Source organism: Anabrus simplex, chromosome 3, assembly GCF_040414725.1.
Source record: "Anabrus simplex isolate iqAnaSimp1 chromosome 3, ASM4041472v1, whole genome shotgun sequence".
Lineage (NCBI taxonomy): Eukaryota > Metazoa > Arthropoda > Insecta > Orthoptera > Tettigoniidae > Anabrus > Anabrus simplex.
Window position 1 is genome coordinate 181,003,582 of NC_090267.1, and position 13,200 is coordinate 181,016,781.

Consider the following 13,200-nt stretch of genomic DNA (forward strand, 5'->3'; position numbering starts at 1 on the left):
AAATAGCAATGATAATAGGAGAAGGTTGAGACAGCAAGACTGATAGTCGTGTAGGTAAAGGTACGTGTTCTTTAATTAATTTCTGTATTAAAATTGCCTGGTAGTGTGCATATTGGGGGCATTGGAAAAATAAATGGTCGCTGTCGCCATAAGGTTCTCCACAGGAAAAAGTTGGGTCAATCGTAATGTGAAATCGAGATAAGTATACAGGGGTTAATGAATGATTAAAGCGTAATCTAATTATATTAGTGATGTGACGTCGTGTGTACTTACCGTTTGCAAACCACGGGAGTGTGGGAATATTCGGTTGAATTTGGTAATAATATTGGCCTTTCGTACCAGCTGATATACGCCATTGTGTGTACCATGTGTGTTGAGCTTCGTGTTTAATACATGGAAGGAAATCTGAGACCGGAATTTTGATTTGTAATAAGTTCGTGGTATCTGCACTAGCTTCTTTGGCTGCTATATCGGCCATGTCGTTGCCTACGTGCTGACTATGTCCTTTAATCCATAATAACGTTATAACAAAGCCAGATGTTTCGAGTTGATAAAGGAGATGTTTAACTTCATAGACATATGTATTTTGACTGTGGGAGAAAGATTGTAGAGCTTGTAGCACACTTTGAGAATTGCTAAATATATTTATTTTTCTGGAATGCAATTGTTGGACATATAATAGAGCTTGATATATGGCATATAGTTCTGCTGTAAAGATAGTTAAATTATTAGGCAACGGATATTTAAAGCTAGTTTGTGTTTGTGGATCAAAAAATGCTGCTCCAACTCCAGTACACGACTTTGACCCATCGGTAAAAATGTGATAATCTGGTGAAGTAATTAAACTTTTAAATTTCTTATGAGCGTATGGTATGAGGTTAGGTGCATGCATTGTTTTATTCGAAGAATCAAAACGTACAATGATAATTGATGGACGGAATGTTTGAATATCGTAGCTATATGAGTACATATTTAAGCGTGGTGTTCGTTATATAATCTCAGCAATATGGTGCATTTCAGCATATACCATATATATGGCGGGGTACTGATGATTAGGTGGAGGTCGCTGTTGATAGTATTCATATAATAATTTTAATTTGGGGACGATAAGAGAGTTCGATCTGCTAATATGTTTAAGTAGAATTTTTTTCGAAATTTTTATCCTTCGAATGGGCAGCGGTTCTTCTGTAGTTTCCACTAATAAAGCGTTAGTAGGTGTTGTTCATAGGGCTCCCATGCTGATACGTAATGCAGAAAATTGTAAACGATCGATAATATGTGCACTATAATCAAGTGTGGAACGGATAGTTGCACGATATAATTGTAATGCTGACAAGGGGTCAGCTCCCCATGTACGTTTCGTTACCGTTCGTAATATGGTGATATAGCGATCAGATTTCCTAATTAAATACTGTATTTGGGGTTGCCATGTAAGTCTTTGGTCTATATAGACGCCTAAATATAAGTGTTGTGGGACAAAGGGGATGCTATAAGTATCAAAAGTAATAGGACTTCTATCAAAGGTTCGTTTATTAGTAAAAATCATCGCTGCACACTTAAAGAAAGAGAAAGTCCGTGGGTCGTTAACCATCAAAAAACTAAACTCAAAACATGAGAGATTGTGGCTCTACAACTGTCAATGTTTGGGTGGGAAAAATAAATGACATAGTCATCCGCAAAGGCTAGAATTCGAGCATGCGGTGTCACAATAGATTCTAGATCTTTCATATAAAGAGCAAACAAAATTCCACTTAATATCGATCCCTGTGGTAATCCCTGTGATGTATATCGGCTTTCAATTGTGTGTTGAGTTGATTTGATGGTTAACCGACGGTTGGTGAATAGTTGATTTAAAATAGAAAGAAATCTGATGGGGAATCCATAAATAATTAATTTCTCCCAGAGGATATGCAATAACACAGCGTAATAGGCGCCTTTAATATCTAAAAAAACTGCAATGGTAGATTGTTTCCGCCATTTTGCTAATAAAATATCGAGTAGGAAAATAATTATAGGTTCCTGTGTACTATGACCACGTCTAAAAGCGAATTGATACTTAGGTAACAACGAGTGATGTTCTAATAACCATGCCATTCGTTTCATGAGGATTTTACAGAAAACTTTTCGTATACATGATCCCAGTACAATGCCACGAAAATTTTAAGGGTCTGTAGGTCGTTTTGTGGGTTTCAAAATAGGGGTTATGAAAAAATCGTTCCATGTTATTGGTACTTGTAACGACTCAAGAATACCATTGTAATATTGTAGTAAATAAAGTTGGACGTGGGGGGGAAGGGCCTTTAGCATAAGATAAGTAATGGCGTCAGGTCCTGGTGATGAACTATTAACGGTGCATAATACAGACTGAAGTTCATTATATGTAATTGGGTTTAATAATGAAGTAAATTGACGAGAATTGTCCATTGAGTTAGGTAGAAAGGGAGGATTTACTGATACTGAGGCGAGGGTATATAGAAAGTCTTCTAAAACTTGTCGCGGATATGAAAAATGAGTCTGGTATTGGAATGTTCTAGTTATCATGCGGATAACGTTCCAGAATTTCGCGACTGGTAACTGGGGAGTTAGAGCAGAAATAAAGGATTGCCAAGCTTTTCGTTTTTTGGCATTAAAGACAAGCTTTGTTTTTGCTATATGATTTCGTAACTGGAAATAATGATGCTGGGTCATGGATTGGCAATATTGTTTAAATAATTGTTTTCTCTTATGAATGAGATCGTGGCATTCTTTATCCCACCATTTTATTTCGTACTCCTGTGGGGGGGTTTGTTACCTTAAGCGGTCTACACAGATGAAACATATTTAAATATTGGGTTAAATAAGGGAGTAATATTGAAAAGGTAATAGGTGACTCGTGTCCCTGCTGTAGAATGTGATTGAGATATGATTGATAATTTAAAATATTGAAATTTTTATAGGATCGGACATTACTTGTGAAGGAAGGAGGCGTATACTGGGAAGTTATTGGCCGATTCCCATATGTTATAACAATTGGGAAGTGGTCACTCGTGTAGGTGTCGGATAATGTGTGCCAGGTGGTTATAGGAACCATATTTGTACGGCATAATGTAAGGTCCACGGCACTGGGTGGGGATCCAGGCGGAGTTAAACGGGTAGGGGAACCATCATTTAAAATAAACAGATTCTGATGATTGGAGGTAACAAGTAAATTGGAGCCTTTTATCGTGTCAACTGTACACCCCCAATCGGTGTGGTGGCAATTGAAATCACTGAGAATAAAAAGGTGTTGGAATTGTGCGAATTGCTGGAAAAATTGCGTCCATTGATTTTGAGTAACGTAAATGCGAGGGGGGCAATAAATATTTATAAAACAAGTATTATGGTGAATGATTCCTACTGCATACGTGTGTGGAATAATATATTGCAAAGATAATTGTGTGAAGTGTAGTGAATCTTGTATACATATGGCTACTCCATCAAAACCATTACCATCATATCGGAATACTTGATAACCTCTTAATCTGAAAGAAAAATGTGGTTGAAACCACGTTTCTTGTAAGAAAATATTAGCTTGTGTTTCATTTATGAGAATTTGTAATTCACGTCGTTTAGAGGTGACACTTCGACAATTCCATTGTAATAATTGAATCATACGAGAATGTTCATTATATGATCTCTTAGTTTATATAGAACATGGTGTATCTGTGGCTCATGGCTCATACTTTGGAGTAACATTACTAGCAATTGCTGGATTTCCTGATGTAGTCGTTCCTTCGTAGGAGGATAATTTATGCCTTGTGGGGCTGCAGAAAGTGGCTGCCCATTAGATTGTGACGAACTTGATGGGTATGGTAATTGCGTAGGTTGCTGCAATGTACTTGTTGATGGGATAGAATTGACTGGAACCAAATGCTCATTTCGCAGTATGGCCAAATATCCCTGATTATCAAAGCCGGGCTCAGGTGTAGGAGAGGGAGATTGCATGATGACCTGAGTAAACTTACGTTTACGGGGATTAGATGTTGGGGGGGATGGAGGATTCGATGGCAACGGAGGGAATTGATTTTCCTGTTGCTCAGAATGATAAATTGGAAGGGCAGTTCGAGCTTTAGCTTCTGGAAAAGACAGATATTCGGTGCTCATTAACCGTTTAATTTGAACCTGATACTTGTGTTCAGGACAGATTGAAGAACCCGTAACATGATTTTTCTTACAGTAAACACATTGCGTGAATTGCTCAGTACAAGCCTGGGTTTCATGCTGCTGAGAACATTTTCCACAACGTGCATTTTTGGCCTGACATTGTCGTATTACATGTCCATAGCGCTGGCATTTGCGGCAGCGGATTGGTGAAAAAGTATAGGGTTCAACTTCCATATAAACCTTATATAAGGCAACATGGGATGGAAGCGTTTGTGCCCTGAAAACTATTTTAATAGAACCCGTGGGGAGGTATTGGGTTTCTCCATCTTGAATTGCGCGACGATTAAGTCGTTGAACGCTTTTAACTGGTACTTCAGATTCCAAGTATTGTAGAATTTCTTCATTAGTTAAACCTTTTTCGACTCCCCGAATTATTCCTACTCGCAACACTTGCGAAGATGGAATATAGGCTTTAATTTTTAGGGTTTCAAGAATAGGGCTACTCAAAAAGGCATTGGCTTGAGAAGCCGTATGGAAAGTGACCTGAAGTCTATTTCGTCCCTTACGTTGGATCGATTTGACGTTTAACTTAGTTATAGAATCGACGACCAAGTGCCATAGGGTGTAAACTACCGATGTTTTGTTAGTTACTGGATTCCACGAATACAACATATGGTCCATGGTGAAAGCGATTATAATATTCCGGGGGCGGGGAACTACTTTTGACACCTCGGGTTGTTTGTTAAGTTGTTCTGTATTAGGACGATCTGACACTTCCGTATTACGACGCTGTGAATCAGTCTCAGTTGACTGAGAGCCTTGCATTTGTCTCGTATTACTAGGTGAATCAGTTATGGATTCCTCATCCACGAGTACGACAATCTCACGTTCCACTCGTAATTTAGACCCGGACAATACTAACGTTCCTCCACTGTCGGTCTCCATGGTTCACACTGCTTCACTACACATAAGCGAACACGATTACCACTGCCGCGCACAACTGACCCGCACAAACAAGGTAGTATACCGCACAACGAGCTAGCTCGTTGATACCGCACGACGATTCAAGTAGAACTAAAAAATCTCCCACTGACAGTTTTCACTGGTGATGTATGTTGTCACTTCCGGTCTAAGAAATTCTAGCCCCTCTGTATTGCTTCAACATAATCTCTTTGACCTCTTTGACTCTTAACCTAACATTCAAAAGTAGTGATTTACATACATTTTGTTCACTTATTTGTATTCTAGATAGCTGCCTCTGTGCATCAGCGGTAGAGTGTCGGCCTCCGAATCCCAAGATAGCGGGTTCAAACCCGGCAGAGGTAGTCGGATTTTTGAAGGGCGGAAAAAAGTCCATTCGACACTCCATGTCGTACGATGTCGGCATGTAAAAGATCTCTGGTGACACATTTGGTGTTTACCCGACAAAATTCATTAAATCTCAGCCATAGACGCCCAAGAGAGTTTCGGTTTATTCGGTCTGCCATCTAGTGGGGGCCTAGAGTAAAACGGAACGTCGAAATTGACGCGCAGACAGCCAGATGGCGTCAAATTGAAATGTCTGCACACGGTACCTGAGGCCATACGATTATTATTATTATTATTATTATTATTATTATTATTATTATTATTATTATTATTATTATTATTATTATTATTATTATTGTATTCTAGATTATACCACAATCCTGAAAGATATATTCTAAACATTTAGGCAGTTATTTTTTCAACTAGAGTATGGTTCCAGTGTATGGGACCCTCACCAGGATTACCTGATTCAAGAACTGGAAAAAATCCAAAGAAAAGCAGCTCGATTTGTTCTGGGTGATTTCTGACAAAAGAGTAGCGTTACAAAAATGTTGCAATGTTTGGGTTAGGAAGAATTGAGAGAAAGAAGAAGAGCTGCTCGACTAAGTGGTATGTTCCGAGCTGTCAGCGGAGAGTTGGCGTGGAATGACATTAGTAGACGAATAAGTTTGAGTGGCGTTTACAAAAGTAGGAAAGATCACAATATGAAGATAAAGTTGGAATTCAAGAGGACAAACTGGGGCAAATATTCATTTAATTAGCGCATTATAGTACGGTCGAACAAATATAATATTATCCAACTAGCAAGATACCTGTGCTTCGCTACGGTATTATAATGAAATTTATAATTGAATGCTTATTGTTTTAGATATATAATCCGCCGAAAATCGCGATCTGACTCGTTTTCTAATAGATTACGGCAAGTTTCCTCCCATTTTTCAATCTTTCTTTCCAGCAACCGATTTCGTACTTCTCGGGCTGGGTCCAGGTATTCCACCTGGTCAGTTGGGTCGCTAAATCTTTGCCATCTTTTCCTACAAGCAGTTTTAATATGGATCAAATCCTTCAGGAGATCCGGCGTGGTGTCGTCTTGGGTGCCTTGGCGGTACTGAACCCGCGGCCGGACTCCATTCTTAGTCATTACCCATCCAGGACCCGTTTCCAGCGCGCTCCGCACATTTGACGACGGTCCAGAACATTATTATTATTATTATTATTATTATTATTATTATTATTATTATTATTATTAGATGTTCTGGACCCCACAGCAAGATGCAAGACCGCTACTGGGCGGTAAATTACATCTGTCAATGTTGACAATGTGACCAGCACCATTGTCGCGGGTAGGCAAGTGTGCAGGATTCCTGGCGATACGAATGACATACTTCCGTCCATTATTGACCTTATTACAGAGGTGAACAATCTGACGGGCAATCTCATTCCTATCGTTTACTTCAAATGTGTTTAAATTTTTATTTATATGCCAGGAGAATCTACTGTAATCTAAGAACGTTCTCCGAAGGAAAAGATGGCTGTTGAAAACGAACCCAGGAAAGATTAAAAATGATCGGTTTATGATCAGAATAAGTACATCGAAAATCTACAGCCTGTTTCCAGTCATTCGACAGGGTCAGGAATGGAATGAATAAAGCCCCATCTAGCGGCGACAATAGGAATTGTGCCGGCTGCCGAAGCACTCCTCTGGGGGCAATGATCGATGAATGACAAATGAATTGAAATATTGGACAGTGTTGCTGGAATGAATGATGACAGTGAAAACCGGAGTATCCGGAAAAAAACCTGTCCCGCCTCCGTTTTGTCCAGCACGAATGTCACATGGAGTGACCGGGATTTGAACCACAGAACCCAGCTGTGAGAGGCCGGCGAGATGCCGCCTGAGCAACGGAGGCTCCTTATAAGTACATTATGAACAGTAAAATCAATTGGTCTCACCTCCTTTTACACCCCACCGCCGTTGACTTTATTTACCCCCCCCCCCCAAAAAAAATAAGTAAAGAAGGCGTGTTTCTTTATGTGTAAAGGAGATTCCAAACACCAATGTTCACGTCTATTACCTTCAGTTTTGAGATATAAGTATCCTCGTAAAAATAATTAACTTTTTTTCACTGCCTTTCACACTCTTCCCCCTCCCCCCCCCCCCTAAGTGAATTTTCCGGCAAAAAAATTGTTTCTTTAATAGTAAAGGATCTTGTAAATACCAATTATCACGACTCTAACTTCTTCAGTTTTTGATGTATGTGTCCTCATGAAAGGAATTCAACTCCTTTTCACTCCCGCCCCCCCAAGATGGTTTTCCCCCCAAAACGCTTTTTGCTTTACGTCCCACTAACTACTTTTCAAGGTCTTCGGAGACGCCGAGGTGCCGGAATTTAGTCCCGCAGGAGTTCTTTTACGTGCCAGTAAATCTATCGACACGGGGCTGTCGTATTTGAGCACCTTCAAACACCACCGGGACTGAGCCAGGATCGAACCCTCACGTCTGTAACATCTTCATTTTTGAGATATCAGTAGCCTAATTAAAAGAATTCAACACCATTTTCAGTCACTTTTACCCCCACCCCCATCCTCCACCCAAGTAGTATTTCCGAAAACTAAAAACACACGTTTCTTTATTTTTAATAGAAATTAAAAAATACCATTTTTCACTTCTGTAACATGTCAAGTTTTTTGAGATATACTGTAGAAATTCTCATTTTAAAATTTCACCCCTTCTTAGTTCCCCTTAAGTGGAGTTTCCAAAAACAAATCACCTATGTTTACATTTACAGGAGATTCCAAATACTCACTTTTTACGTCTGTAACATTTTACGTTTCTCAGATATTCTGTAAATATAGTCTTTCAAAAAATTCATCCCAATTTTCACTCCTGTTTAACCGCCATTAACTGGACTTTCCAAAAACAAAAAAAAAATGTGTTTCTTTATTTTTAAAGGAGATCCCATATACAAATTTTCAGTTCTGTAATATCTTCAGTTTCTGAGATATACGTATCCTCATTAAAGGCATTCAACCCATTATTCACCCTTTTACACCCCTCCTATTTGGGATTTACAGAAAGAAAAATACATGTTCCTTTATTTTTAAAGGAGATTCTAAATACATCTGTAAACTTTTAAAGTTTTGAGATATAGGTACACTCATTTTAAAAATTCACCCCCCCCCCCCATTAATAGGATTTTCCAAAAACAAAAATACATGTTTCTTTATTTTTAAAGGAGATCCCAAACACCAATTTTCAGGTCTATAATATCTTCAGGTTCTTAAGTATAAGTAGCCTCATTAAAGGCATTCAACCACTATTTCACCCTTTTCCACAGTTTTCCACCCTTCCTATTGGGATTTTCTGAAAACAAATAAAAAATACGTGTTTCTTTATTTTTAAAGGAGATTCTAAATACCAATTTTTATATCTATAAACTTTAAAAGTTTTGAGATATAGATACACTCATTTTAAAAATTCACTCCCTTTTCACCCCCCCCCCCCCCATTAATTGGATTTTCCAAAAACAAAAATACGTGTTTCTTTATTTTTAAAGGAGATCCCAAACACCAATTTTCAGGTCTGTAATATCTTCAGTTTCTGAGATATAAGTATCCTCATTATGGGCATTCAACCCATTTTTCACCCCTTTTCACCCCTCCTATTGGGATTTTCCGAAAATATGTGTTTCTTTATTTTTAAGGAAGATTCTAAATACCAATTTTAACACCTGTTAACTTTAAAAGTTTTGAGATATAGATGCACTCATTTTAAAAATTCACCCCCCTTTTCACCCTCCCATTAATTGGATTTTCCAAAAACAAAAAGTACGTGTTTCTTTATTTTTAAAAGAGATCAAAAGTACCAATTTTCATGTCTGTAATATTTTCAGTTTCTGAGATATAAGTACCGGTATCCTGATTAAAGGCATTCAACCCCTTTTTCACCCCTGCTATTGGGATTTTCTGAAAACAAAAAAATATGTGTTACCTTATTTTTAAAGAAGATCCTAAATACCAATTTATACATCTATAAACTTTAAAAGTTTTGAGATATAGATACATTCATTTTAAAATTCCACCCCCCTTTTCACCCCCTTAGCGACGGAATATCCAAAAATCCTCTCTTAGCGAGCGCCTACATCTTAATATGAATATATCCCCAAAATTTCATTTCTTTTTGTCCAGTAGTTTTGGCTCGGTGATGAGTCAGTCAGTCGGTCGGTCGGTCGGTCGGTCAGTCAGTCAGGACAAGTTATTTTATATATATAGATGTGGCTAATTCATTCAGGTCACATACATGAAGGTGGTATCTGAAGGGAGATGTATAAAATAATGTTAATCAAAATTCACCTAAAATGCACTAAAAGCAGTTCTCATTCCAATTAGTATTCAATATTAAGAAGTACAGTAGAGTTCCGCTTAACTGACCTTTGCTTATCCATCATTCCATTTTTCTGACACAACTTGCTAACTGTGGCAAAGTTTGGTAAGTGAAAAGGAGTCAGAGGAAAATTCTGAGTGAAGAAATTAACATTAAAAATATCCTTTGTTGAAACAAATCCATGGATATCCAGATGCGACATCAGTGAATGGTCTGCCCTTGATGACCAGTTTTAAGTGACTGATGAGGACATTGTCAGCATTGTTAGCAAGGGTAAAAATGAAATAGCGTATGGCTTTTAGTGCCGGGATTGTCCGAGGACAAGTTCGGCTCATCAAATGCAGGTCTTTTGATTTGACTCCCGTAGGCGACCTGCGCGTCTTGATGAGGATGAAATGATGATGAAGACGACACATACACCCAGCCCCCATGCCAGCGAAATTAACCAATTATGGTTAAAATTCCCGACCCTGCCGGTAATCGAACCCGGGACCCTTGTGGCCAAAGGCCAGCACGCTAACCATTTAGCCATGGAGCCGGACGTTAGCAAGGGTGAAAAACAAACAGAAGAGGAAGAAAACATAGTTGAAGAAGGTGGTGCCAAAATAACACAATGAAGGATTCAAACCCCTTGGAGCAGCATTTAAAACCATGGAGCAAGAAGAAGGAACCTCCAGCATTGATGTGTTACTTCTACAGAAAATAGTGACATGATGGTATGAAAAAGCTAGTCGGCAGCCAAACAAAAATTTATTACAAACATTTTAATCTGTATCAACATCCTTTCATGCTCAGAAGCAATTGTGTTATACAATGAATGTAAATATCAGCTGTATCAATAATAATGATACATCTGTAAGAAATTTATGATATTGTATTTTCATCTTTCCCTTTTAACCATCCACTAATCCAATGTCCTGTTGGCCTGTTTATGTCAGATAAGCCATAAAACTAATTTTAAAATTCCATAATAAAATGTTATAAAGAGGAGTGGTCAGTCCAAATGGGGAAGGGAAGGCTGCATGGCAGGTGTTTATAATTCTACAACACTGAGGATGCACACAGGCTTTCTATTACCAATATATGCCCTTAAGAAACACCAGTTGAAGTATTTAGCTTTAGCAGTATCATTACCCAGATTTCCAGCCCTCCTAGTCTGGTGGATGAGCAACTGCAACTGGTTATAAAAAACAGGGGTTAACATTCACAAGTATAGTACGCGAACTTTTTCTTTAGCCCTAATTCCCATTCAGCAATATGGAGCTCAGGGCTCAAGAAAAGTTTCGCGTACTATACTGTGTGTGGAAGCACACGGAATATCTTAAAGCCACCCATTAAAGGATGAACATATAATAAAAATTGATAAAGGGGAATAGCTATTTTTATTTCTACAACTGACTTCATGTCACACCGACACAGATAGGTCTTATGGTGACAATGGGATAGGAAACGGCCAGGAGTTGGAAGGTATTGGCTGTGGTCTTAATTAAGGTACAGCCACAGCATTTGTCTGGTGTGAAAATGGGAAACTGTGGGAAAACATCTTCAGGGCTGCCGACAGTGGGGTTCAAACCCACTATCTCCTGAAGGCAAGCTCACAGCTGTGCACCCCTAACCGCACGGTCAACTTGCTTGGTGGGGCTAAATTTAAAACTACTAATGTATGCTAGATGCTCCCTAACAAGACGTATCATTGCTAAGAAGAATCATAGTTTATCTTAATGATTAAACTTGAACTTTAATAACAAAAAATTACTTTTCAGGACACAGGAAAAGAAGTTAAGTTTGAATAAAATTTCTTCGATGTTATGTTCTGTGACAAAAGTTATAAAACTTTCTATAGAGTAACGAAGTTTCCTACATAATACCTGAACAAGGTCATACATTCATTTTTCTATCTGCTAACTGCTGAATAAGAGTTGAAATGGACTTTTAGCTTTAAATAGCTCCAATTTTTGACAAATTCTTTAAAATACCATTTGCTTTTCAGGAGATGGGGTATCTGCCAGGAATTGGAAACATGTGCCATACCAGGTCACTTGTTCTGGCCACAAAACAAACAGTGCTATAAGGAGTTCACTCGTGGGCCATGCCCCAAAGGGGAACTACTGGTTGCAGGAGATGCACAAAAGATACCACAATGTCGATGTGAAGCCTCAGGTCAGCTAGCACAACATTATTGGCCTTCAGGACAGAGCTGTCATGAACACTACACAAGAGGACCGTGTCTGGAGCGTGGCAACATTTTCCTTCCTGGAGGCATTTGTGGTTGCAGCCAAAATTTACCACACTACCACATTGAAACAAGAAAATGCTACCAATTAGGTAAGAGCCTGTAGTTAACAAAGTGATTTAAGAGACTTATTTACTCTATTCTTAAGTAACTTTTATAAATTACACTGGCAATTAATTAATGCATAACTCAACAACATATTTAAAAACCTAAGAATCTAAGCAGCACAACATTTTTATAAAATTAGAAGGAAAATAATGACATTTGAGTGTTAAAAAGCAGGACATATTCAGAATTATACTTAAACTAGCTGTAGTACCTGTCGTTGACGAGACAATCATATAGCACGTGCAAAGTTATCTAACTCCCCAGCTACTTTCTGCCAATATTCAGGCATTAAAAGTTAGAAACTTCATTCTGTTCCGTACTGAACTGGGATTACAGTAAAATGAAAATGTTACAGGTCCACCTTTTCAATACAATGAATATTTATTGATGTGAGTTTATATCACATGTTGTTTAATGAAGATCGGTACTAGCCTTGACACTCATTGCGTGTTGTCATCAGCCAAAGAATCAACTGAGCAAAACACAACTTATCAAAAAACAATATAAAACACATGATAGCACCTACAAAGAAAAATGTTAAATTATGACAAGTTAAAACATATGACAGCACATACAATGACAAATGTTAAAGTGTAACAAGTTAAAATGATGACGGTAAGGTGCATCTGACCGTAAAGTAAAAATCTATAAAATCTGAGAGGGTAACCCATTTGTTAAGTCTTGAGACACAAGAAAATAGTCCAGCTTGAGGTGTATAGATCTATACATCAAGAACAAAGTTGGGATTAAACTACTTTCAAAAAATAAATAAAAAGAAAATATACTTCTAAATGTACAATACAATATTAATAGTAAAAAACAAAATATAAACTTGAAATAGTCGATTACAAAACTTAACACGATAGACTGATTCTCTCACTGTAACCATTAATGCACAAATCCAAAAGCTATACAGTTTCAAAAAAAGATCAAATAGGGTCTTAGCTATAAGTTGTCCAAAAATTTCACCAGGATGGACGCGCTGCTTCACAATGGGCCTAAAGGGTAAAATTCAATACATCTCCCTTACGGTTGGCTTTACACA

At 38.0% G+C, this 13,200-nt stretch overlaps 2 protein-coding genes across 2 annotated transcripts in view; one reads left to right on the plus strand and one right to left on the minus strand.

Moving 5' to 3' along the window:
- LOC136866120 (centrosomal protein of 135 kDa) overlaps positions 1-13,200 on the minus strand; it is a 670,869-nt gene that overhangs the window by 367,789 nt on the left and 289,880 nt on the right. The window lies entirely within an intron of this gene.
- Positions 1-13,200, plus strand: part of LOC136866121 (uncharacterized) — a 65,304-nt gene that overhangs the window by 7,309 nt on the left and 44,795 nt on the right. The window contains exon 2 of the mRNA XM_068226613.1: positions 11,805-12,139. Coding sequence (XP_068082714.1) covers positions 11,805-12,139 — 335 coding nt within the window. The remainder of the gene's footprint in view (positions 1-11,804; positions 12,140-13,200) is intronic.